Source organism: Rhinatrema bivittatum, chromosome 1 (assembly GCF_901001135.1).
Source record: "Rhinatrema bivittatum chromosome 1, aRhiBiv1.1, whole genome shotgun sequence".
NCBI lineage: Eukaryota > Metazoa > Chordata > Amphibia > Gymnophiona > Rhinatrematidae > Rhinatrema > Rhinatrema bivittatum.
The window spans coordinates 692,632,964-692,658,640 of NC_042615.1; the positions used below are offsets into that span (position 1 = coordinate 692,632,964).

At 43.0% G+C, this 25,677-nt stretch overlaps 1 protein-coding gene and 1 long non-coding RNA gene across 3 annotated transcripts in view; one reads left to right on the plus strand and one right to left on the minus strand.

Annotated features, from left to right (window-relative positions):
• F2R (coagulation factor II thrombin receptor) overlaps window positions 1–20,863 on the plus strand; it is a 35,142-nt gene extending 14,279 nt beyond the window's left edge. Inside the window, exons 2-3 of one of the 2 annotated variants that reach the window (XM_029575287.1) lie at window positions 14,753–14,969; window positions 19,515–20,863. In XM_029575287.1, coding sequence (XP_029431147.1) covers window positions 19,592–20,710 — 1,119 coding nt within the window. In that variant the 5' untranslated portion in view covers window positions 14,753–14,969; window positions 19,515–19,591 and the 3' untranslated portion in view covers window positions 20,711–20,863. The remainder of the gene's footprint in view (window positions 1–14,752; window positions 14,970–19,514) is intronic. The other variant, XM_029575280.1, reaches the window with a different exon arrangement.
• On the minus strand, window positions 744–11,134 carry LOC115075116. The gene is made up of 2 exons (XR_003852430.1): window positions 10,904–11,134; window positions 744–1,916 (listed from the first exon to the last, which is right to left on the minus strand). It is a non-coding gene; the product is annotated as an uncharacterized LOC115075116 (long non-coding RNA).
• Window positions 20,864–25,677: the final 4,814 nt, after the last annotated feature.

The window sequence follows — 25,677 nt, forward strand, 5'->3', positions numbered from 1 at the left end:
TGAATTTTCAGAGTGCATGCTCATCAGTACAGAAAGTAGAATTTGGAGCCCTGCAGGGATCTTCCCTGTCCCCAGTGCTTTTTAATATTTATTTGGCTCCATTGGGGAGTCAGATCCGATCTTTTGCATTTGTTCCATTTTTATATGCAGAAGATATACAAATTTTAGTGAGCTTAGGGCAGGATCCTGCAGCTGTCTAAAATGTTCTTACGGATTGTTTTGGGGAGGTTGGTAAGTGGTTGAATTTGAAATTCAATTCTAGAAAGACCTGTGGTGTTCCTCCCTGAGGGTAGCTCCATCTCCCCCTTGGCCCAAGAGGTCTGGAAAATTGCAGTTTGCAGATTGGAGGTAAAGTGGTACAAGCAAAGAATGAGACAAAAAATTTTGGGGTAACATTATATGGTGAACAGAGTTTCAAAAATCAGATCTCTAAGATAGTGCTTATGACAGTCTTATGGTTGAGAATGGTCTGTCAGTTGAGGTCTCTCAGGTTTTAAAATTGGTGGTCTTTGCTTTGGTATTGGCCATGCTTGACTACTATAATGTGATCTATTTTCTTCCCGGGACTTCCATAAGCCATTTGCAAGCCATTGAAATTTGGTCGCAAGAGTAGTGTTGGGAATGCACTAGGCAAGATCCAGTACCACCTCTTTTGAAAAAACTACATTAGCTCCCAATAAGATCTCATTGTAAATTTAAAGTGCATGCACTAGCCTTTTAAACTTTGAAGAGATGGAGTCTGCCACAGTTAGATAATCAGCTGTCTTGGAAGAAATCAAGCAGGTTACAGAATTCACAACACCAGTTTCAATTACAGTTACTACCAAACAAGGCATTTCACCATGTCAGAATAGGGCATTCTCAGTAATAGTTCCAAAATTATGGAATGATTTGCTCCTGATGATCAGGGAGGAACAAGATCTAATTGTTGCGAATGTGGACCCTTGGGCCAAGGGGGAGATGGCACTACCTGCGGGGAGGAGCACCACGGGTCCCCATTGTTGGCAAGTGGAGCTGGCGGAAGCAGAGGCTCAACTAGAGCTTCACCAATACCAGCCCTTGTTCTCCTTAGATTGAGTCCTTAGGTGGTGGGGCCAGCTGGTCTTAGGTGGAGGCCTCTGTGGTAATGGAAATCCAGGCAGGCAGGAAGCGTTGCAGGCCAGCATGCTGAGGGAGCAGCAGAAGGACAGACCAGGGTCAAGTTGAGATCAGAGCAAGAAGCGGAGCACAGCAATGTCGATGTATAGGCAGTGGTCGAAGGCAGGTGGCAAGAATCAAGATCAGTGTCCAGTCAGTGGCAGGAGGAGAAGAGACAAGGTCGATGTCCAGGCAGTGGTCATGGCAGGCAGAGTTCATGCAGCATCAGGGTGCAGTCCAGGGTCAAGCCAGAAGATCAACCCACAAAGGATGATGAAGAGGAGGAAGAAGAGGAACACAAGGACACAAAGAGACGCCGAAGATAGACAAGAGGAAACTAGCCACAAACAAGAAATTTCAGGAACAACCAGATGAAAGGAACCACAGATAGAAGACACGGACTCAGGAAACCACAGCAAAGGCAGGAACCAGGAGACGAAGACATAAGCGCAGGCAATACAGTACTCCCAGAGGAGTTGACCCATTGCCAAGGTGTCTGTGAGTGCAGGAGGAGCCATAAGTACTGGCCTGCCTCTGACGTCATCGGGAGACGGCCTTGCAGAATTCTTGCTACCAGCTCTTTAAGAGAAGGGCAGTTGGCACGCACACACCCCTAGGAAGGCGGGACCAGGTGCTGCGGCGTCCTGCCGACTGCTGTGTGCGGGCCGTGATGCGTCTGCCGCGTTCACTTGAGGAGGCTGGTGCTGGCCCCGGCAGAGGTAAGAGCAGCGGTCCGCAGGACGAACTTGCAGATTGCCGTGTACAACACTAATAAAATTCTGCAAGAAATGAAAGACATGTTTGATGATCAATGATACGATCTGAGGTATGAAAAGAGCACAGTTTGCAATTTGCCTGTAATATTGGTTTCATTTTGCTTTAGGATTTTAATATGCTGTATATGTATCTATGATTGTATGCCGCTTTGAGCGATTTGTTTAAATCATGAAAGCGGTGTATACATTTTATTAAATAAATACATATACATTGATTGATAATAATTTAAAAATAAAAGAACATTTTCAGGGTGTGGGATAGTCTAGTAACTTTCAGGCTGGAGACAGACTTTACTCTGACTCCAGCCTCTTTCACAACAGAATTCCACTTTACTCTAACAGCATTTAGTATACAATCATGTGGCCTGCTTACTTTCCAGCAGTGTACTCACACCATCAGTTTATACAGAGAGGATTCAAGAGCTCTTTCTCCTGGAAACAGGGGGACTTATCCTGTCCCAGCAGGGTCCCACTCCGCAGAGATCACTCTCCCTCTATGGGATTTAAGGTGGACCAGGCAACTAGCCTGTCCCCACAAAGGCAAAATGAACATTTTTGTTGTTTACATTTAAGCTGCTTGACTCATCAGAAGATAACATTATTTGAAATGTTATTGAAATCATCCTTCACACTTATTTATAACATTTTCTTTACAAACAAGATAGCATTATTTGTTATTTTGTTTCATAGTTGCAATTAAACAAATAGATTTCAATATTCTTATGACTTCAACAATGTTAGAAATGCTTAGGAAATATTATTAACTGCAGTGTGCATGCAGTACAAGGTGTGTGACCCTCTTTATATTCTCAGCTTTTATTCATGTAGTTATTTGTGGAATAAAAATACTTAAGTAAAGTTCAGGGGCAGCTTAATTAGTAATACCATATTATGTACTTCAGGTGATTAATTTTCAGGATAAATTACTATTCATCAATTGGAGAAAAGTACTGCTTGGTACCAGAAAGAGGAGGGTTGGCAACCGAATTACAGCATTTTTGTGTTTTCTGCAAACAGAATAAATTAAGAACGAGTCTGATCTCTAGAGGCTAGCTTGGCAGACCTAGAGGAACTAAAGCAGACCGAGATGTACATTGATGAGACCTTCAGGGTCATAGTAGCCAAGTCCCAAATCCAGTCTGGCAGTCCCAGTGCTGCCTTGGATCAGAAAGGTCTCCTGGTTGGAGAACATCGCCCTAGAATAGCAGGAAGTGATCTTGTAGCAAGGACCTGCTCTCCAGGTGATGCATTGTCCTCTTGCACTGAGGACAAATCTCTCAGGGCTACTGCCCAGGAGGGCAGGGTTAGGCCGGCCATCATAGTTGGTGATTCGATTATTAGAAATGTAGATAGCAGGGTGGATGGTGGATGTGAAGCCTGCCTGGTGCAAAGGCGTCACCTAGATAGGATTATAGACAGTGCTTGGAAGGAGCCAGCTGTCATGGATCATGTGGGCCCCAACGACATAGGAAAATGTGGGGGAGAGGTTCTGGAAGCCAAATTTAGGATTTTAGGTAGAAAGCTGAAATCCAGAACCTCCAGGGTGACATTCTCTGAAATGCTCCCTGTTCCACGTGCAGGTCCCCAGAGTCAGGCAGAGCTCCGGAGACTCAATGCGTAGATGAGACGATGGTGCAGGGAAGAGGGATTCAGTTTTGTAAGGAACTAGGAACTTTTTGGGGGAAGGGGGAGACTTTCCCGAAAGAACAGACTATACCTTAACCAGAGTGGAACCAGGCTGCTGGTGCTAACTTTTAAAAAGGAGATAGAGCAGCTTTTAAACTAGAACAATGGGGAAAGCCGACAGTCACTCAGCAGTGCATGGTTCAGAGGAATGTATCTTTGAAGGATACTAATGAAACAGGAGAGTTAGGGCATCCCAACAGAGAGGTTCCAATAAAAGCAAATGTAGTCCATGGGCCTATAAATAATCACCTGAGCTAAAGAATTCCAAATTATCCCTATCAACTGAAAAGCAGGTTGTTAATACAAACAAAAAATGCACTTTGGAATGTCTGTATGCCAATGCCAGAAGTCTAAGAAGTAAGATGAGAGTTAGAGTGTATAGCAGTAAAGGATGAATAAATGATGATAGGCATAACTGACATTTCAGAGACCTGGTGGAAGGAGGATAACCAATGGGACAGTGCTATATCAGGGTACAAATTAAATCACAGTGTGGATCAAGTTGGTGGGGTGTGGCACTTTATGTCCAGGAGGGGTATAGAGTCCAACAGGTGTGCCTTAGAGATTGGTCCTTAGACTGTTTTCTTTCAAACTTTTGTGAGTAGCATAGCAAAAGGATTGTCAGGAAGGGTTTGTCTTTTTTGCTGATGATTCCAAAATTTGTAACAGGGTGGACAGCCAGGAAGGTGTGGAAAACATGAGGAGAGATCTAGTGAAGCTCGAGGAATGGTCTAAGGTCTGCCAGCTAAGATTTAATGCTAAAAAAGAGTAATGCATTTAGGATGAGAGAACTCAAGGGGCAGGATCTGGGGGTGATTGTATCTGAAGATCTTACGGTGGCCAAATAGGTGGATAAAATGACGGCCAAAACCAGAAAGATGCTTTACTGCATAGGGAGAGAAATGGTCTGCAGAAAAGGGGAGGCGATATTGCCCCTGTATAGGTCCCTAGTGAGACCTCATTTAGAATACTGTGTACAATTCTGAAGAAAGCCCCTTCAAAAGGATAGAAACATCTGGATTTGGTCCAGAGGGTGGCTGCTAAAATGGTCAGTGGTCTTCATTCTAAAGCATATGGGGATAGACTTAAAGATCTAAACATGTATACCCTAGATGAAAGGTGAGATAGGGAAGATCTGACAGAGACATCTCAAGGGTTTCCATGTACAGGAGGTGAGCCTCTTTCAACGGAAAGGAGGCGCTAGAACAAGGGATCATGGGATCAGAATGAAATGGTTTAAACAGGAGTAATCTTAAATATTTCTTTACAGAGAGGGTGGTGGATGCATGGAACAGCCTCCCAGTGGAGGTGGAGGAGACAAAAACATAGGATAATAAAGGGCATCTCTAAGGGAGTGATGGGAGTTATAAAGCTAAATTAATTGGTGTATGGGCCGATTAAATGGGCCATACGTTTTTTTTCTGCTGTCATGTTTTTATGTTTCTGTGTTTCTTTTTATCAGAATAATTCAGAGCTTTGAATTTATATGTGCGTACATATCTATATAAAATGCACGCAAAGGTACATTTTCAGAACCTTACGCAAATAAAAATTAGCATATGTGTGTGTAAATAGTATGTTTTTGCACATAATCCATTTTAAAAATCTCAAACATACAGGCGTAAGTAAGGATTCATGAGTAAATTTATGCATGTAAAAAGGAGGTGGTCCTTGATGCACTGTCTTTACATAGATTTCAGAACGCTGTTGTCTTGGTTCTTTTCTTACCATTCCCATCACACCTTTAGTGTATGCTCTGAGGAGCCTCCTCTACTGCTATCCCATTATCAATCAGTGGCATAGCCAGAATTGATTTTTTGGGTGGGCACAAGGTTAACATGGGTGGGCTGTAGGCATGCAGGTCTCAGACCTACTAGTTGTATTCTTATTGATAAATAATGCCATATACTGAACCCTACAATGGCTTTCTAAGTAGTTTGCAACAGCCGTTATGCATCATGTATGAAACTTTAAAACATTTCACCTCCGATATTTCAAGCACTTACCAGCATTAAAATTCCTTATTAATCGGTATTCATTTATTTTGTATTTATTGCAGTTTATAAATGCACAAGTATATCATGTAAAAAGCAAAGAACAATCAAATCCAATCAATCATGTAATAAAACAAAAAGTAATATATTCTTTCATGAATCCTCTTTGCAGAAAGCCAGAAATCATTATAACTACAATAATAAAATATTATTAATAATAAAATATTATTAATCATCAGAAAAAGTGCAGAGCACAGCTAGGACAATTCACATTACAACCAACATGAAAAAAAAAATTCAAATTCTGGTGTAACTTCAGCAAAAAAATATCCCTCCATTGCTATTTTGTGAAGTAACACAAACTCCTGCAAAGAAAGACATCTAGAACCTTGCCATACCATACAGTCACAGCACTGACTCTCAGGACTCAAATAACAGCAACCTTATAAAAAAAAAAAAAAAGCAGCAATGCAAATACTACACCAGGCCCTAGAACATTAATACATCACCTAATGGAATAACAGAACAAGCTGGATTACTACAGAGAAAACTACATGTGAGCAGAAATACTGCACTTCAATCACACACACAAGCAAAACAGAGACCGACCCTTACCTAATATAGAAATGAGTCTACAAATTAGAAACATGCAGACAAAAGCGAAATAGCCTGAGAAACAAGACTCTGAACAGTAGAATACTGAAGAAAGAGCAAAATACAAAAATATAAGAAATGCATGTTCCCAAAGATAACATATTCAAATTGCTAAAATCTCAAAATAATTACCTTTGTTGCCTGATCTTTGTATTTTTCTTATTAGTTGATCCTGGTCTCTCTTTCCTATTTTTCCCCTTGTCGCTCATTTCCTAATTCCTTTTCTCTCTTCTCTTACTGTCTTCTTCCCTTTCTCCCTCATACACACACACACACACACACACGCTTTCTCTCACAGACTCCCTCACATACACAAACTCTCATATGCTCTCCCCCTCACACAAACTCACATTCTCTACACACACACTCACACAAGCTCTCACCCTACATGCTCTATCATATACACACACAAGTTCTCACTCTCTCACACACCCCCCCCATGCACACACAGCTCCTATGCACACACAGACCCACACCCAGGCTCCCATTCTTATACACACACAGTCCCACATCCAGGCTCCCATTCTCACCCACTTACACACATTCGAGCTCTCATTCTCACCCACACATACGCACATTCAAGCTCCCATTTTCATGCATACATACGCACATTCAAGCTCCCATTCTAACCCACACATATGCACATTCAAACTCCCATACTCGCCCACACAAAAACACCTTCAGACTCCCATTCCCACCCTCACATACACACATTCAAGCTCCCATTCTCATCCTCACACATGCAGGGCCTTTTCATTAGGCTCAGCCAAAGTCCTACTTCTGCCGCCGTGGGGATGGGATCCCGCGACGGCCTTGTATCTCTGGCCATCCTGTTCACCATCATGGGGATGGGATTCCACAACAACCTTGCAGCTCCGGCCCTCCTCTTCACCGTTGCAGGGATGGGAACCTGCGACGGCCTAGTAGTTTTGGCCCTCCTCTTTGCCATTGCGGGGATGGGATCTCATGGCAGCCTTTCTTCTTCTGAGGCCCCTCCTCTTTGCCATCGCAGGAATGGGATCCCACCATGGCATTGCTCCAATAGGCCTCTTCTGGTTGGGTGGGCCTGGGCCCAAAGTGGGTGGTCCACTGCCTGGCCCACCCATGGCTATGCAACTGCTATCAATCAGTGTCCCCCAGTCTTGAAACCTCTTCTCTTCATTTTCTATACTTGTTCCCTTGGTGCTCTGATTTCCTGCCTTGGCTTTCAGTACTGTCTTTGTGCTGATGACTCCCAGATCTATCTTTCTACACCAGAAATTTCACCAGGAATCCAATCACAAATCTGCTCATCTGGCATTGTCACATGGATGTTCCACTGCCACCTTAAACTTATCATGTTCAAAATAGAACTTATCTTTCTCCCCAAACCTACCTTTCTCCCCCACCCCCACTATTTTTGTATACTGTCATTCTCCTGGTCACCTCAGCCTATAATCTTGGGGTCATCTTCAACTCCTCCTAAACACATCTAAAACACTGTTAAAACATGTTTCTTTTCATATAGCATCACCAAAATCTGTCCTTCCTTTCTGTACACACTACCGAAAAACTCTTAGCCATATAGTCATCACCTCCTGCTTTAGGCTACTGCAACCTACTCTCCACAAGTCTCCCACTGAATCATATCTCTCCACTACTTCAAAATTCAGCCTTGGGACTTATCTTCCACCAGTGTTGCTACATCCATATAACCCCTCTTCTCAAGTCACTCCTTAGGCTCCCTGTCTGTTCTCTTCCCATCTACAGTTCGAACTTCTCTTACAAGTGCATTCATTCTGCAGCTCCTTATTACCTCTCCCTCATGAACAAACCTGGAAACTTTTTAGTTTTGGTCATCCTAAGATTGCTGTTGATTAAGGAGGGAGCAGGGTTGTCGAGGATTAATGCATATCAGCTTTTTCTCTTCCACCACCCTCATCCCACATTAATCCACATTTTCTCTCTATTCCCCATCAACCCACCAGCACCATTCTTCCCCTTCCTCTCTCTCTGATTTCAGCACTCTCTTTGCTCCCACCCCTTATAGGTCACAGCTCCCTGACTTGTGCATCCTTACTCTACCCTCTGCTGAGTGAGTTCCACGTCCTGGAATCACAGCTGCAGACGGAGGTTGCATGGTGCAGCCCATCTCCAGTTCTCCTCATATGCTGCCTGCAGTGTCTGCTGCGGACTCACCCACTCTCTCCTTTCCTGCAGGCTTACGGAAGGGGTGAGGCTGGAGCTGTAAACAGAAAGGCCCAAGGCTTTCTAGTGTTTTCCTAGGAACCTGATAATTGATACAATTTCCTTGAATCTGGAGAGTTCCCAGGTATGCTCATGAATTTCAGTCATTGGGCAAGTCACTGTTATCTACTGTACGCCTTTCTCCATTGCCAATTCCAGACTCCATATGACTGAAATAGACTTCCTGGGTCAATGTGTCTTGCACTCTCTCTGGCCTTATTCAAAGGCAGCTTAAAACCCCATCTTTTTAAGGCTGCTTTTAAATATTAACCCCTAGTTCTCCTGATCCATACCCTTGTTGGTTTTAATTATTTTCCATAATAAATTAAACTGCTTAAGTCTCTTATTTGTCCTGTTTGTCTGTTTTGAATAGATTGCAAGCTCTCTGATGAAGGGACTCTCTCGTATGTGTATTTGTACAGAACTTCATACATCTAGTAGTACAATAGAAATGGCATAGTAAGTAGTAATTGTGCTTCTGCTGTTTCTTCACTTTTTTGCAACTAAAGATTCTTTTTTGTTTATCTCATGCTCTCTTAAAGCCAGCTACTGTTTTAGTCTCCAGTACCTGCTCCAGGAGGGTGCTCCGTGCGTCTAACACATGTTCCATGGGGACATATTTTCTGACGTTGTTCTTGAGTCTTCCCCATCAGAGCCTCATATCATGACCACTTATTCTAGAATTTTCTTTCCATTGGAAAAGGTTTACTACTTGTGCATTTATTAATGATTTTAGGTATATGGAAGTCTGTTACATCTTCCCTGTTTCATCTCTCCTTTAGGGTATACATATTAAGATACTTAAGTCTCATTTCATATGGCTTTTGGTGCAGACCCTGTACCATTTTGGTAGCCTTTCTTTGGACTGGCTTTCAGACTCTCTGTATCCCTGTGGAGGTTCAGCTTCCAGAATTGTATGCGATATTAAAGGTGATGTCTCACTAATGACCTGTACAATAGCATAATCATTTTTTCTAGTAGTTATGCCTCTCCCTATGCTTCTTAGCATCCCTCCGGCTCTGGCCACTGTCTTGTACTGTTTCATTATCTTAAAATCATTGAATAGTATCACCCTGAGGTCTCTTTAGTGCTCTGTTGACATTGTTCTCTCATTCCCTATCATATACCACTACCTTGAATTTTGTCATCCCAGATACATAGCTCTCCAGTGTGCAAAACTGAAACTTAAACTATCGAGCAAACAGCCTCGCCTTGAGCTTTCTTAGATCACTTCTCATTCTGTCTGCTCCCTCAAGTGTGGCTGTTCTGTGGCAGATCTTAATATCATACACAAAAAATACAAACCTTTTTCCTTCTAACCCCTCTGCAGTGTTGCTATTTTTGGTTGTAGCCGATGAATTATCTTTATTTTTATTTTATAATTGGTCAAGATCACACCCAGAACATGGTTTTATACAATATAGTTGGATAACTACACTAAAGTATTTATTCTATTCATAAGAACATAAGAACATGCCATTCTGGGTCAGACCAAGGGTCCATCAAGCCCAGCATCCTGTTTCCAACAGTGGCCAATCCAGGCCATAAGACCATACCATCTTAACTGCTGTTACTATTTTATTTCAATATATAATATTTGTTTTTACTTTAATTTATTCTCACGTGTTTTACAACCATATATAATATAGCTTAAGTAAGATGACTGAATATTTTAGGGATATGTTCTAATGCTTGACTATCACCATTAATAAAACAACAAAGAAACAAGTTAAATATACAACCAGACTTTCAGAAGGACTATTTGTCATTTCTCTCAGTCTCCCCTTTCATTATATGCATCCAATTTAGAATATTTCTTGGTAGATTTATTCATTAACAAGCTTCAGGAAAGGTTCCCATACTGCATTTACAGGAATATAGCATGTTTGAAATTAATACTTGGGGGGTCTCATTGGAATAAGTGCAAACCCATTTACCTCAAATCGACTTCCGTGAATCTAATGGAACACAAATAGTGGATAATGGAACATATAAATACTAAATGAGGCACAAATTGAGCTCATAAGCTGTCTCATTAGCAAATGGAAGTCCGACTCATAAGTGCCCTCGGAATGTAACTTGGAAGGCAGGGCTTCACAAACATGTCCTGGTGATCCCACGGCTAGGTTCGGTTTCCAGATATCCAATCGCATGAGATAAGGCTCAGTACATACAAATTTATCTCATTGCTATTCATCGTGGATATTTTGAAAACCCAACTGCCTGGTGGGTGGGTCACAGGGCCAAGGTTTGGAAACCCTGTCATAAGATATAAAAGTTTTGCCTTCTAGTGACTGGGGACCTATAAGAAAGGAGGGAAAGAACGCAAAGCTGTTGTGTAAATGTGAGTGTGTGCACAGGAGTCAGATACGTAAGTAGGGGGGGGGAAGGATGTGCGATGGGGGCAAGTCCCCCGTTTGTGCTGTTTACCTCATCCAGGGCTGCTATGGGTTCGAGTCCAGTTGGGGGAGGGGGGGATGTTATCTTCCTGGGCCCCTGGCACGGTCAGTAGCTCTTTCATACACATTTGGTTGATGCCCACCAGGTACGTGAGGGTCCAAAACAGGGGTCAAAGAAATGAAAATTAGTAAAAGAGTTAAGTAGCAATCCACCCAATGTCCATCCATACAGCAGAGGGGTAGTAGAAAAGTAACCAGACAGAGTCCTGACTGGTGTTCATAATAACAATTTACATCAACTTGAAAATGAGTACCCAGGCCTGAATGGAAAAAAAATTAGAAATAGCATGAAAAATATTAGAGTGGTGAAGATCATAGTTTCCTTGTCCATTGTCTCTTTTTTCTCTTGCTCCGCCATCCATGCTGAAGAACCCCTCCCCTAGAAGGGAGGGGTAACTGGAGTGTAGGTCCAGCATGCACAGTCAAAAGTTGAAGAAAAAAAATCCCTGAGCTAAAAAAAAATATTAAACAATGTCCAATTATTTAAAGAAAAACTCTCAACTGTAATCCAGGTCTCTTGAGCTCTCACATCAAGAGCCCCACATTTTTCTCGCCCTTGCTCCTTGACTTGCACAGATCTCTTTATTCCCAGCCTTTCAGGATCCCGGGGAGATACCCCTCCCTCCAGACGGAATCAATCTTCCCCAAAAATCTCTCCCCTCTCCCAACTGTTGATCAAGACCCTAGGGATGAGGAAAAGATCCAACAGCCAAGCTCCTCCTCCTCCTCCAACCCCCCAATCCACTCTCTAGTTGCCTTCCCGCTGAATCACTGAGCCTGCTCCAGGGGATTTTATACTGCACTGGGGGGCTTATGGGAAATGGGAGGAATCCATATCCCCGCTCACTGCTGAAAAGTTTACTTAATGACCGGCAAAACCCTGTAATATTTGTTAAGTCCGAACCCTACCCCAATTCCACTCCCAGGAACACCTCCGCCCATTGCAGGTAAACTTACATGTGATCAGGGGATAACACAGGAAAGTTTATCCCCATATCAGGTAGGCAGTTTTGCAAAAGGCTACTTCTGTGCCTTATATATTTTTTCCTTGACCTTTGTTCGTTGCAGCTCAGCACACAAGCACAGTCTGGTGAAAGTTTTGCATCCAAAACTGAAAACCTCAGCTGGAGAAAATAATTTAAGCTAGACTGTGCTGCGCCTTGAAAGCAGTAATTTATATTAAGTACAGCTGAACATTAATTGAAATGTTTTAATGTTAATGAACTTTCCTCCATGCAAGTTGAAAGCAATGGCTGAAACTAACTGATAGTTTATATTTTTTCATATCTCTTAGCTGAGGTTGCTGCTTACTGAACAGGAAACGGGGAACAATATTTGTTAGTTTAGCCTAGCTCAGTGTTTCATTTACAGGGGGGAGGCAGAGTTTTTGGTGGAGAACTGCTAGCTTTGCAGAGACAGGTGCTGAAAGTGCTTCCTGTTAACTAACTGAAGCTCTTTAATGTGGATCTGGAAACCACATGCCGATTACAAGAACTTCAAACATGATTACATGATTTTTCTTTCTTAGGTTTTTTGGCCGTTTAAATACAAAACATGTAAGTTTAACTTACATTTTTTTGAATACTCCTACAGTAAGACCTTGTTGGGGGGAGGGGATTATGTAAATATGAATAAATGAGTTGTTTGGTAGAGTTAAATATAGTAGAAAGTTTCTCAACCTCTGCAACCTTGTTTATTTTTCAATTATCAGCTGTTACAGAAGAGATCCCAGCACAGATTAAGATAATTCTACACCTCAGTCCCACAAGCAATATACTAACCAAATAAACTTTCAGGTCACTTCTCCCCATCTCTGTTCTCTTCTCCTTCCATTCAGGTTTAGGTTTATGTTTATTAAGTATTCTGATTTCTTACTGAGTTCATTTTATTTTACCTTGTTTTACATTATTTATGTTTTACCTGAGTTATTCACTTATTTTACTACATTTTATTTTGCTCTTATCTATACTCTTAGCTATTATGAGTTAATTTTTACATAGATGTAGTATATTTTTAATGATTTATATATTTTATGAATGTTTGTTAATCTGATCAGGTTACCTTTTTATTGTATTGATGTAAACCGATATGATGTCCCCACAAATACCGGTATACAAAAGTGAATAGATAAATAGAATTGTTAGTCGCCAACACCGAAATCCAAGTTGACATCATACTGCTCATTCTTTTGCTTCTCATCTGTTTCAAACTCTCGCTTCTCTATCCCATTCTTATTATGCCTGGTATCTCATTCCCAACCAAACATATCTCCCTTACTCACCACGCTCAATGCAATGTCTTTCTTTTACTTTCCAATTAGTTGTCTTCCCTCTTTCCCAAGACCCCCTTGCAACCTTCCATCTCTCTCTCTCTCTCTCTCGCCCCATCTGGCTGTCTCCCTTCCCTCTTTGTACTTCTCTGTCCCACTCCCTTTCTGGCCAATTTGTTGTTCCCTCTTCCTTACCCCTCCCCACTCTCATGCTTCTTAAATCATTCTTTCCCTCTTCCCCTCTGTCTTTCTCACCTCTCTCCCCTGTGCCCTGCTTGGCATCGACCCTCCCTCTCTTCTGACCATCTTCAAACCCTCTGTCCCATTTTCCTTGCTCTCCCATCTTCCCACTTAGCTCTCCACTAGCCCTCTCCCCCCTACCCTTTCCATCCCTGTTCCATCTCCATTTCTCCACCCTCCTTTCAAGGCTGCCAGGTTTTTCAGCAGCAACAAGCAGTATAGTTCATAATCAAGGCTATTCTAATAAAAGCCAGACAGCCTTAAATGCCCCAAGGCTCCTGAGAAGCCTCTGAGGGTGTTAAAGCAGAAAGAAGAGACATAATAGGGGAGGTGCTGCAGGTTTCCCAACCCTTTGAAGCTCAAGTCATGTCATGAGGCATACCAGCCTCCACGGAGCAGGCAGTAAGGACAGGAATCATATGGCCAAAGGGAAAAAAAAAAAGAGGTGAGGAAGTGCTGAAAGCCCCACCATTCTCTCTTCCAAATTAAAAAGAGAAGGGCAGAGGCAAACATGGACCTGTTACAATGCAGCAGTGCTCTAATGGCTTCTTGAAATGAACTGACATTGACTGTGCTATGCTAGAAGACTCCGGCAGCTCCCTCACACCACTGGCTTTAAGTGGACACAGTTAACTGCAGCTGGTTTTGTTCCATATCCATGGCTTCTCTGATGCTGAAGGATGAATTACAAGTTGGATTTGTGGGTGACCCACAGCTTCAGTATTTTTTCAGTAATACATCCTTGGGCTTCAGCCACAATTTGGCCCTATTATTGTTGAAACTCCTGGGCTGAGGTCCTCACTCAGGAGTCCTTGGGCCACGAGTCCTTCCAAGGACTCGAGATATTCAGACTTCCTATACAAGTCTCAACCCCTCTCTCGGAGTTGCAAGATTCCCTGTCTTGGGGGGAGGTTATCATCCAAAGCCCTGAGCACTGTTAAGACAGGCTTTCCAAACAGCAGAAATAATCATGCTGGAAACTGTGTGTACTTTCCATCTTAACTTTTATTCACAATTGATGGTGGAATAGTGAAAATGATTATTTACAAATCGTCATGCAATCCAGTCCATTTACATGTTTGGCTCTTCAGTAAATCTGTGATTTTGTAACTCTTAATTTCTCTCTCTTTTCATTCCTCATCCTTGCTAATTGTAAGGATAGTTCAGAATCTCCCTCCCAAATTTAAGGATACAGGCAGATGTAACTTAGTTAATATGATACTCCATAAACTCCCATCGTGCATACCTTTCTCCAGGTGAAAACAATGTACTTCTTACTTGCCAGTTCAATTTCCTCTCTTCACTATGCAGGCAGCAGCAGAGTAGTCTACATCTGAATGGTGTCACTGTTCGTCTAAAGTCTACATTTCCTCCCTGGAATGAATGAATGAGATTTCATGCCTACAGTAATCTCTAAAGGGTTATCGAGTCTCTTCAGATGAGAAGCTCCTTCAAGATGACATTCTCAGAGTTCCAGCATCCAAAAGGGAACTCAGATGAAAAATAAAAAGACAACCAATTGTAAAAGGTAACCCAAAAATGAGGAAAAGAAAGGTGGAAAGCTTCTTTGCCAAAACCAAAAAAATTCAAAAGCGGGAATCGTTAAAAGTGGAGACAGGCACCTTTTCTTCTAGTCCAAGTTTCTTTCCAAGAAACCCAAAGGTTCTTTCCTAAAAAGCAAAACAAAAGCCATGATAACATGCTTCCTCTGGAAATCCACACCTACCAAATGGTGCCTTTGGGTTTTTATAGGCCAGGACTCCACCATTAAACTCTACCACATGGGAGAGCTATAACCCAACTAAACTTAACTCTTTTTCTCTGCCTGCTTAGTTAATTAGTGTGCACCTTTAGTAGAGACCCAGTAAGGCTCTCTGCATTCTGCATAGAGAAGTCTCGTCATCAGCTCCCTCGTCTCTCCTTCTGCTAATTTCTACTTCTCTTTCAGCTACCATTTAACACAGGCACATCACCCACCTGCCTCAGCACCCTGCAGATGCTTCCACTCCCTCCACTCTTCAATACCTACGTACTTGTGTTTCTTCTCTACCCTTAGCTCCTCAGCACGCATGAATAGACCTTGCCACTCCTGGATTCTAACTCCCTCTCTTTGCAAGAGAAAGGAGTAATCTACGCCGTATGAGCAACTGCTGCATTTGTCTGCTATAGTTCTTCCACTGATGATGCTCCCAGAACTGAGTGAGTCACATTTGGTGCTCAGTGCAGGCTGTCCCCATCTCACTCATCCAGGGAATGACACAGTCACTGGAATGACCTAAAGGAGGAGCCTCAGGAGGGGAAAAAGGAAGAGGTGATGCACAAAGTGGGAATCCTGCCTCATTAATTCCCATACTCAGATGCACATTGCTCAGAAAGGAACTTCTGCATGTTTAAGAGCCGCCGCTGTTGTCTCTTGTGGCTGAGACCAGATCCCAGGTGCTGGTCTGACCCTAAGCATTAGGCAGTAATGATTTCTTCAGTGTTTCCCAACGCTGGTTGGGAAACACTGTATCTCTAATTAGTGTGACTAGAAGAGGTGAAGAGGAGTTCATGAATTAGCAGCTATTAATAGTCTGTGCTCTCCCTTTCCAGAAAAATGTATCCTCACACTGCAAGCCCTCTCGCCTCCTCAGCCTAGTAAGAGCACAGAACTGAACGCTAAGGATGGGCATTTGTTTAAAACGAAATAGGAAATGTCTGCCATGTGGCAAGCAGAAAGGCTTGGAGGTGAGAGCGAGCTGTGCAGGACTGCCCGTGCTGAGCACAGAGTGTAAGGAGGCAGTGGTGAGAAATGGAGACAGAGGTGTGGGGAAGGGCTGAGAAGCACAGGTGATCAGAATTTCTATAGCGTTATGCGAAGCTCAGAATCAGAGTTTTAGCAGCCAACCTCATCAAGCGTCTGACGAGGTCGGTGCACCATAACAATCGCTCTTCTAAACCATTCTTTGATGCAACAATAGAATGTGTATCAGTCACTTTGCTGGACACTAGATTCAATTTCAGACCAGAAGGCACAGCCTGGAAGAAGGATTAAGCCCAAGTAGAGTACCAGGGAATTCCCAATGCTTTTAATGCAGGGGTGGAAAACATCCGGTCCTCGTGAACCGCACATTCAGACAGCTTTTCAAGAGATCCATCATGAATATGCATGAGAGAGATTTGCATGCACATCTATCTCATGAATGGTGATGAAAGATATCCTTAATTAATTATTTACAATTTATAAAGTAGGTTAAGGCTTTCACCATTTTCCTTTCTAGTAAATGAGCTAAGGGGTTAATGGCATTATTAACTTGGGATATTTTTGAGTGGTTCTTTGTTTCTGGGTTTGGAGGGTGACAGCCATCAGCTAGTATTATTTTTTATTGTGGTTTGTATGTTTATGTATTTATTTATTAGGGATGGGCATGCAGGAGAAACGAAATAAGACATTTCATCTCATTTCCTATTTCATTTCATTCTCAAAGCAAAATGATTGAAATTCTGACACAATTTTGTTTGCTTTCATGTTTTGTTTTTAAAACAAAAAAATTGATGCATAGGGCCTAGGCCCAGGGCCTTGCCTGGGCCACGGCCTAATCCAGAGATCGGGTCTCGACGCTGGGGTCTTGGCCTGGACCATGGCTCGACACTGCAACTTGGTCTGTAGACAGGCTCCTGACACCGGGGCCTGGCCTAGAGGCTGGGTCCCGATTCCTGGGATTCTGCCTAGGCCCGGGGCCTGACACCAGAGCCTCAACCTGGTCCCAGGCCCAAGACCCGGGCTCGGCCCAAGGTCAGGCTCAGACCTCGAAGGTTTTCTGTCTTCTTTTTTCTTTGACGAAATGATGCTGTCTGTTTGGGAGGTGCTGGAGTTAATTTACTCTGCCGCATCCTCCCCAATTGAGGGTGCTATTTTGATGTACGGCAGCACAATTAGGCTGCTGTACATCAAAACGGCACCTCCCAAACAGACGGCATCATTTTGTCAAAGAAGACGGAAGACTTCTAAAGCCTGAGCCTGACCCTGGGCCAAGGCCCCAACATCGGGACCCAGCCTCTGGCCTGAGGCGTGGGTCTGGGCCCAGTTCCCAGCCTAGGTTGAGGCCCGGGCATTGGGACCTGTCTTCTGGGTCGGGCCCCAGCATAAGGGTCTGGGTCCGGATGAGACCCTGGCATTGAGATCCGGTTTCCAGACTGGGCCCCAGTGTCAGGCCTGGGCTTGGGCCCTGGCCTAGGTGGGGGTCCAGGCCTCGAAGCCTGGGCCTTGCTTAGGGCCAAGGCCGAAATCCCAGCAACCTAGACCTATGCAAGGCCGAAGCTTCAGTCTTAGGCTAGGCATCAGGACCAGGCCTCGACGCTTGGTCCCTATGCATAGGCCCAAGCTGAAGCCTCAGCCTTGTGTAGGCCTAGACCACTGTAGGTCGCCGTGACCTCAGCCTAGGCCCTATGCAATGCCCAGGCTTTGTCCTGGGCCTGGCCTTGATATCAGAACACCCCTGGACTGGGTAAGTGAAGGCTGGGTAGAATCCCGACCCTGGCATTTTTCGGGTGGGATGGGTGGGTGGGGGGGGGCATTGGAGATCATGGGAGCCCCGTTTCTTTTTTTTTTTTTGATGTTTTGGCTTTTTTTTAACAAAATAAACTAAATAAACAGACAAAATTTGTGGGAAACTAAACTCCCAAAAACGAAACAAAAAAACAAACAAATTTTTTTCTTCTTCCTACCCCAGTTATTTATTATGCATGTGATGTTGTGAACCACTTTTATTGTATTTTTTTTTTTACTAGTAAAAGTAGTAATGGCAGAAAAAGACAAAATAGTCCATCCAGTCTGCCCAGCAAGTTTGTTATGGTAGTAACTGCCGCCCCGTGCAGGTCAACCCCATGTTTCTGTTAAGGGTAATAACTGCCAGCCTGTGTTGGTTACCCCCTAAGCCTTATAAAAAGGAGTAATATTTACAATCAAAACCAAGCAAATGTCAAACCCATAACAAAATTACTGCCAGCAACATTTTTACAGGGTGAGCAGCCTTCTTGATAATTCATACAATGCCGCTGCTTGAACGTGCTTTGCTTTTGGATTTAGCCATAGAAGCAGTCCTGCAATTTTTCTCTAACGTCTGTGTATCCGTATCCTGGACCATGAAAGACAGGGCCCAGCATTCGCTGTCTTCTAAATCCAATTTCCTTTCCCTGCCTTCCCTCCGAAGCGGAGAGCGATGCTGCAGTTGTGTCAAAATCATGTAAGCTAATTGGTTAAGGGTAGTCCTCCCCATGCCTTCTGTTAGGAGTAGTAGCTGCCCCCTTTCCTATGCACCCTTTTCTTAATTTCCAATGCTAGCCTTTAGGGATCCACAGTGTTTATCCCATGCCTTTTTTAATTCGTTTACTGTTTTTGCCTTCACCACTTCCTCCGGAAGGGAATTCCAGGCATCCACCACCCTCTCCATGAAGAAATATTTCCTGAAGATGCAGTATATAAATGTTTACAAATAAATATCCTGAAAACTTAAGTGATGTACGGCCATCAAGGGCCAGAGGCTCCCTACCCCTGTTCTGATGGACTTCTAATTGCAGGATGAGGCGTTCTTGCAGTGAGCCTTCTTGGTAGAGTGAATGACTTTCTGAAGCTCTACGCCATTCCAGGACCACAAAACCCTGTTCTAATGAAAAGCAGCTTGTGGTAGGGGGAAGAAATACGGCACAGGCTGCACTTGCTGTTTTCTTGAAAACAGAACCTTCATTGGAGTGGGTCACATCAGATTCTTGTTCTGAGTATAAATTCAAGAAGAACACATTTCAGAATTGCAGCATAACAAAGGTAGCTGGCGGTTATTATGCACGCCTGACTCTGTCCTTTAGTTCATGCAATCTATAGCTAGCATGTTTTTCCCATGTCAGATAATTAGTGCAGAAACTTCTCTCCTATAATGCTGCATTTCCTGACCTGCACAGAATTCTTTCGTCATCAAAAGTAAATTTCACTGTACATATTTTAAACTTGCTGAAAAGGTGGCAAAAAGGCTGAGGCTGTCTACTCTTTCTTATGCTTTTGTTCTCTGTGTTTTTTTTTTTTGTTTTTTTTTTTCAGATACTCATTTGAGGAATGGGACCATAGTAAGAAGCTTTTCTATATATGACCAGTATGTAACCTATGAACCAATACCTATGGATGGTGAAAATGATTCTGAAGCTGGATCAGGACTTGATTCCCTACCTCCCAGGACTCTGAGAAAAATGAACGTAACAAGAACCATCTTAGAGGAGACCAAAGCCTATCTCACCAGTGCCTGGTTGACCGCATTCATTCCATCCGTTTATACAGTTGTCTTCTGCGTGAGCTTGCCGCTGAATGTCATGGCGATTCTTATGTTCCTGTTCAGAATGAAGGTGAAGAAGCCGGCTGTGGTTTACATGCTGAATCTGGCCGTGGCGGATGTCTTGTTTGCCAGCGTGCTGCCTTTCAAAGTCGTGTACCATTTCTCAGGAAATGACTGGAGTTTCGGGCCTGGGATGTGCCGTTTGGTCACTGCTGCTTTCTATGCCAACATGTACACCTCTGTGTTGCTGATAATGAGCATCAGCGTTGACCGCTTCCTCGCTGTGGTCTACCCCATGCACTCCCTGTCGTGGCGTACTCGAGGAAGAGCCTTGCTGATTTGCCTCACTGTGTGGCTCGTAGCTGCTGCTGGCACCGTACCTCTCCTAGCCATGGAGCAAACTACTAAAATACCAGTGCTGGAGATCACAACTTGCCACGATGTGATGGAGAAAGATGACTTGAAAGGGTTTTACTTCTACTACTTTATCACTTTCTGCTCATTCTTCTTTTTCTTCCCTTTTGCCGTCACCATAGTCTGCTACGCAGGCATCATCCGGTGCCTCAGTGCTACCAGCATTGAGAACACACAGAAGAAAAGACGAGCCCTGCATTTGGCCCTAGTTGTCTTCTGTGTTTTCATTGTTTGTTTTGGGCCAACCAACATCATTTTGCTGGTTCATTATCTGCATGTGTCTACCAGGTCCAGCGAGATGACCTATTTTGTCTACATCCTCTGCGTCTGTATCAGTAGTGTGAACTGCTGTGTTGACCCCTTGGTGTATTACTATGCTTCCCCTCAGTCCCATAGGCATCTGCGCAATCTCCTGTACTGCAGGAAGGCTTCCAAAGCAGGCAGCAGCTGTAGCAGTAGTGGCGGCGGTCATCAGCCTATGATTAGGGCCAGTAAGATGGACACCTGTTCCAGTAACGTGAATAACAGTATCTACAAAAAGCTGCTGACCTGAGTGTGCTGCTTCAATGTAGAGTGGTTAATTCTGTCCAAACTTTGCATACACTGGGGCAGATTTTAAAAGCCTATGCACGTAAATCCATATATAAGTCCCGGGGCTTGAAAAAAGGGGTGGGGCGGGGCCTCTCGGCACAGCGGCCATGTGGCCGGCACGTGCAACCTATGCCTGCCCAGAGGCAGGCGCAACTTATAAAATAAAGGTTGGGGGGAGTTTAGGTAGGGCTGGGGGCAGGTTAGGTTGGGGGGGGGGGGGGGGGGGCGGAAGGAAAGTTCTCTCCGAGGCCGCTCCAATTTCAAAGTGGCCTCGGAGGGAATGGGGAAAGCCATCGGGGCTCCCCTAGGGCTCGGCATGTGCAAGCTGCACTGGTGTCCGCACCCCCCTTGCCTGCGCCGACCTCGGATTTTATAACATGCACGCGGCTGCGCAAATGTACGCCCGCGCATACGTCTTAAAATCCGGCCCGCCATGTGTCGATACTCTGCACAGTAGCCCTTGCTGACTTCTCCTCCAAAGACATGCAGTGCACATACGTAATACTTATATTCTATAGTATTTCTGTAACCAACAGAGTGGTATAAAGATTGTCATATATCCTTTAAATGATGTACATACTCAGGATAGTCATGAAGCACTATGTTACAAAACATCAAGAAGCAAATATTCAGTAGGCCATTCAGTGTCCTGCTGAATATACTTTGCTTAAAGTTATCCAGCTACACTCAGTTTACGCTTCCAGCAAGGACCTTGCCAGCAGCAGGTAAGTGCTGATCCCACTCCCGGTAATCATTTTTAAATTTCAAAAGTGGGGGAATTGGGGTGCAGAGTGTACTAATGTACATTTCAGGGGGGGGGGGGATAGGAAGGCCTGAACTGAATTGTAGATATTAGTGAGAGAAAAGGGGTTTGGCGGGGGGGGGGGGGGGGGGGGGGGGGAGGGGGGAGGAGAGGGCAGCGATCTGAGGATATTTGGGGGGTTTATTTACGATGTGGGGTGAGAGGGATGAAAGGCTCAGTTGGGCAGCTTTAATATAAGTTGAGGGGACACAGCAAATCAGGCCATAGGATTTTTTAGCTCTATTATTTTTTTTTAAACAAAAGTGTTACTTATCCAGATATCTTTTGAAAATATCCGGGTAAGTAGCCAGTTTTACGGCCACACAAGGTCGGATAATTTTAGGCCTGCTCTTAAGCCTAATGTTAACCTGTTAACCTAGCTGCATATACCAGACATTTGGCTAGGTTAGCCGAATAACTCAACCCCTCCCCGGAACGCCTCTTTAAACTATAGCCGGATAACTGCTTCTATAATTTAACCGGATAAGTGGCTGCATATGCCACATTTGCTGTTTAGATGGATAACTTTTGAGTTATCCATCTAAATGGCTTTTGCATATGAACCTCAAACATTTTGCTTAAGATTATGCGAGGTGGGCATGATTATGTCTCTCAGGTAATGTAATGTATTGTCTGTGTCTTCAGCTGTGGCCAGTGGCAAATGTGCTGCTGTATTTTAGATTACAAAAATATGCAAATCAGTATTATAGATGTAGAATAGGTAAGCATGGGACTTAAAACAAAGGACCACATGGCAGAGCTCTGATGACCTATAAAGCTACTTGTCTGTAAGATACTGTGAAACATTCTAGCAATTGGAAATGTTACAATCCACCAGTGCATCTCTTCCATTCTGAGATGAAAAGGGTCACGCAGGTTTGACAAATTTGTTTGCATAAGCAGCTGTGACAGTCCTTCCTCCCATCATGAGGAAGGATTGCATTGCGAATGTGCATTATTTAAACACTTAGAGGTCAATACTCAGAAAAGCGGCAAGTTAGCCGGATAACCTGTCGTGGATATTCAGCGGGACAAGTCCTCCTGCTGAATATACTCACCTAACGTTATCTGAGTCTACGTACCCAGGTAACTTTCAAACCTAACCAGTTATGTTTTAAATATAGCTAATTAGGTTTAACATGATCTGGGTACATATACCTGAATAACTTTAGCCATAATAAAACAAAAAAATTCTTATGGCCCTACTGGCCCAGTTCCCTGACCCCACTAAAAAACGTTAATTTACCCAAAGCCCCTCTCCTCTCCAAATGATTACTAAAAAAATTGTAGGTCTTTTGGCCTGAGGAGCCTCGGCAGGATTCTGAAAGCCCACCCACCCTTCCCCCTTCTATTGGATCTTTGTACTCTACCCAGAACCCCCATGCTGCTGGGAATGTGGTACAATTGCAGCATTCCCAGTGGTGTACAGCATTGCTGTCGGAGTATTATCTGACACCTGGATAGAACTTATGTGAAGAGCAGAAGAACAAATGTAAGCCCTCATGTTTGTCCAACTAAGTCCAGAACTTAGCCAGACAAAATCATTTTGACCTCTAGGAGCATGTTTCTACTAGTTGCCTTCTAAATCTTTATTTAATGCACGTATAAGTAGTGTATATCATAGCAATTTTCAAAAGCTCATTGCGCGCATAAAACCTTTTGAAAATTACTTCCATAATGTTTGGTCTAAGCTATAATAACCGATGATTGATTGTCTGCACAACTCTTTTTCTGTGGGATATGCTATTTGGCTGTAAGACCAGCAGTTTCTGCTGATGCCCTAATGTATACACGTCTGTTTCATTAAAAATGTCAGACACGTCTGATGGAAGAATAAGCTCTGTTTCAATGCAGTTATAAAGGCTCATTAGCAGCCCAAAGAAATTGTTTACCTTCATTTGCATACATGGTTCAAGCCAGTGGTCTTTGTAGAAAGATGTGAGAGAATGTGGTGTATCTATTTTTTATATTCGCTATTTTAAAATATAGTTTATAGTTTATTCCTAACGTTTATAATTTTAAAAGGTTAACAAATATTTTTTGTTTATAAACTGTAGATGAATACAGGAAAGTTGTGCAATATATAACTGCCATTAACAGAATTATTCCTTTATGTCCAAGGCCCATTATAAATGGGGCATTGTGGAAAGAATTCACACCAGAACCACATTCCTCTCATCAAAATGTTCTTGCGAAGGGATTACGAGTATTTAGGACCTGATGGCCCCGAAAGTCACTTAGATTTTATCCTTTCCATTGAAACTGACAGTACGTGTCATATTTGATTGTTTTATTGTGGGGTGGAAACAGCTTGAATAAAGATGCTCTCTTTGTGTCTGAGTGAAAGGCTGAAATCTGGCCTTGTGTGCTGCAGTTGTTGTTCCTTCTGTGCCAGGCATTGTGTTGTGAAAGTACCTTGATCTGTCAGTTGTACACTATGCACATCATCTCTCATACATCCAACTCCTGGAAACCTAATGCTAGATATAGATATACATATTTCTCTAGCTATATTTAAATATAAAATTCCAAGTTACATCTATAGCTTTCAAAAAATGTTCCGTATGCAATAAGAAATGCTGTTTTGATGACTCGTTATATCCCTGTGAATTATGTTAACTCTTTTATAACTTTTAATATCTGTAAAATGTACCCTTGATATGAGGTTATGTGAAATTAAAGGCTAGCAGGATGCTACGAAACTCTATCCTGTAACATCTGTAACTATTCAGTAAAGTGTTTTACTTGCGTATATTTGTAATATATATCTGTTGACTCTGATCTTACTATTGCTACTTGCCCATACCAATTTTGTTACCCTCAGTAACTTTAATGAGCCTGCTAATAATCTTATAAACGTTGCCCTTGGTATATGGAGCCAGGACTCACACTCTTAAAGCAGCAGATTCTGCTTAGAATTTTCTGGCTATCAACGTCCTTGTCTTGTGGTTCGCTTGCTTTCTTTTTAATGACCATTCATAGGTGTTCTTTCATTATTTGCCCTAAATATTTCATCATTTTTTTAATTAGAATTTATATATATAGTTACAAGAAACATCTTGTTCAGAAAATGTATTAAGAGGCAAGAAAACCACAATTCTAAGTAATCAGCTCTTAGAGAAAGGGTGGTGAATACATGGAACACCTCCCCATGCAGTTGGTGGAGACAAGAACAGTAAGTAAAGAAAGTATGGGACAAGCTCAGGGGATCTCGGTGCAAGGGATAGGGACCGTTGAGCTGAGCAGTTGATGTGGCTGGTCTTTTCTGATATCATGTTTCTATGAATCCATCAATATCAATACAATGTGGAAAACTGGCACTCACAATAAAAATTGAGTCAACAAACTCTTTCAAAAGCAGGTGATTGTATCAGTTTGTAATGTAATGAATGGAGCTAATCTGCATTCTTTTGTCTGCAATGGGCTTTAGACAGTCATTGCATGCTTTCAACGTTGTAATCATCCACAATCTCCTCTGCCTAATATCTATTTTATTATCTATAATCTGAATATTTAACTCCCCAGAAATGTATCAAAAACTTATCTTAAAACAACTGCAGTGAGCCTAACAAACACCCATGAGCTGCTTTCAAGAACATCCTGGCATTGCCAATGTTTCAGTACCTATGTGCCTGCTTCAGGGGATGATGAAACTGTAAAATATAAAAACACCACAATCAAAACCAACTTATTGTTTGCCAAAACAACATTTCCATCGTGCACATATCTGTTGCAACTTTACTTTTCTTTAGTCAAAGCTTCAAAATGGCAGCACCACTCAGGAACTCACTATCCGATTTCAAGGGACAAATCAGATGGTCCATTCAACCCAATCATCTCCTAGCATAATCTCAACCAACAAGAATCTTGATTCTGAATTCCTTTATCTGTAAGGTTGGCTCAGCCTATAGGGGAAGCCCTATTGGCCCACATCAACAACTGGCGGAGCTAAGCAGAAAAGAGACTGAACTAGGGCTTCACCTATACCAACCCCTTTCCCTTTGGGTTCCCGGGGCTGGTAGGACTTAGGCTTCAGTCTCTGTGAAGATGACATAGGTGATGATCTAGGGCCAGGCTCGAGTTAGAGGCATATAGCAGCTGGAATAGTCAGTGTCCAGGCAAGGATC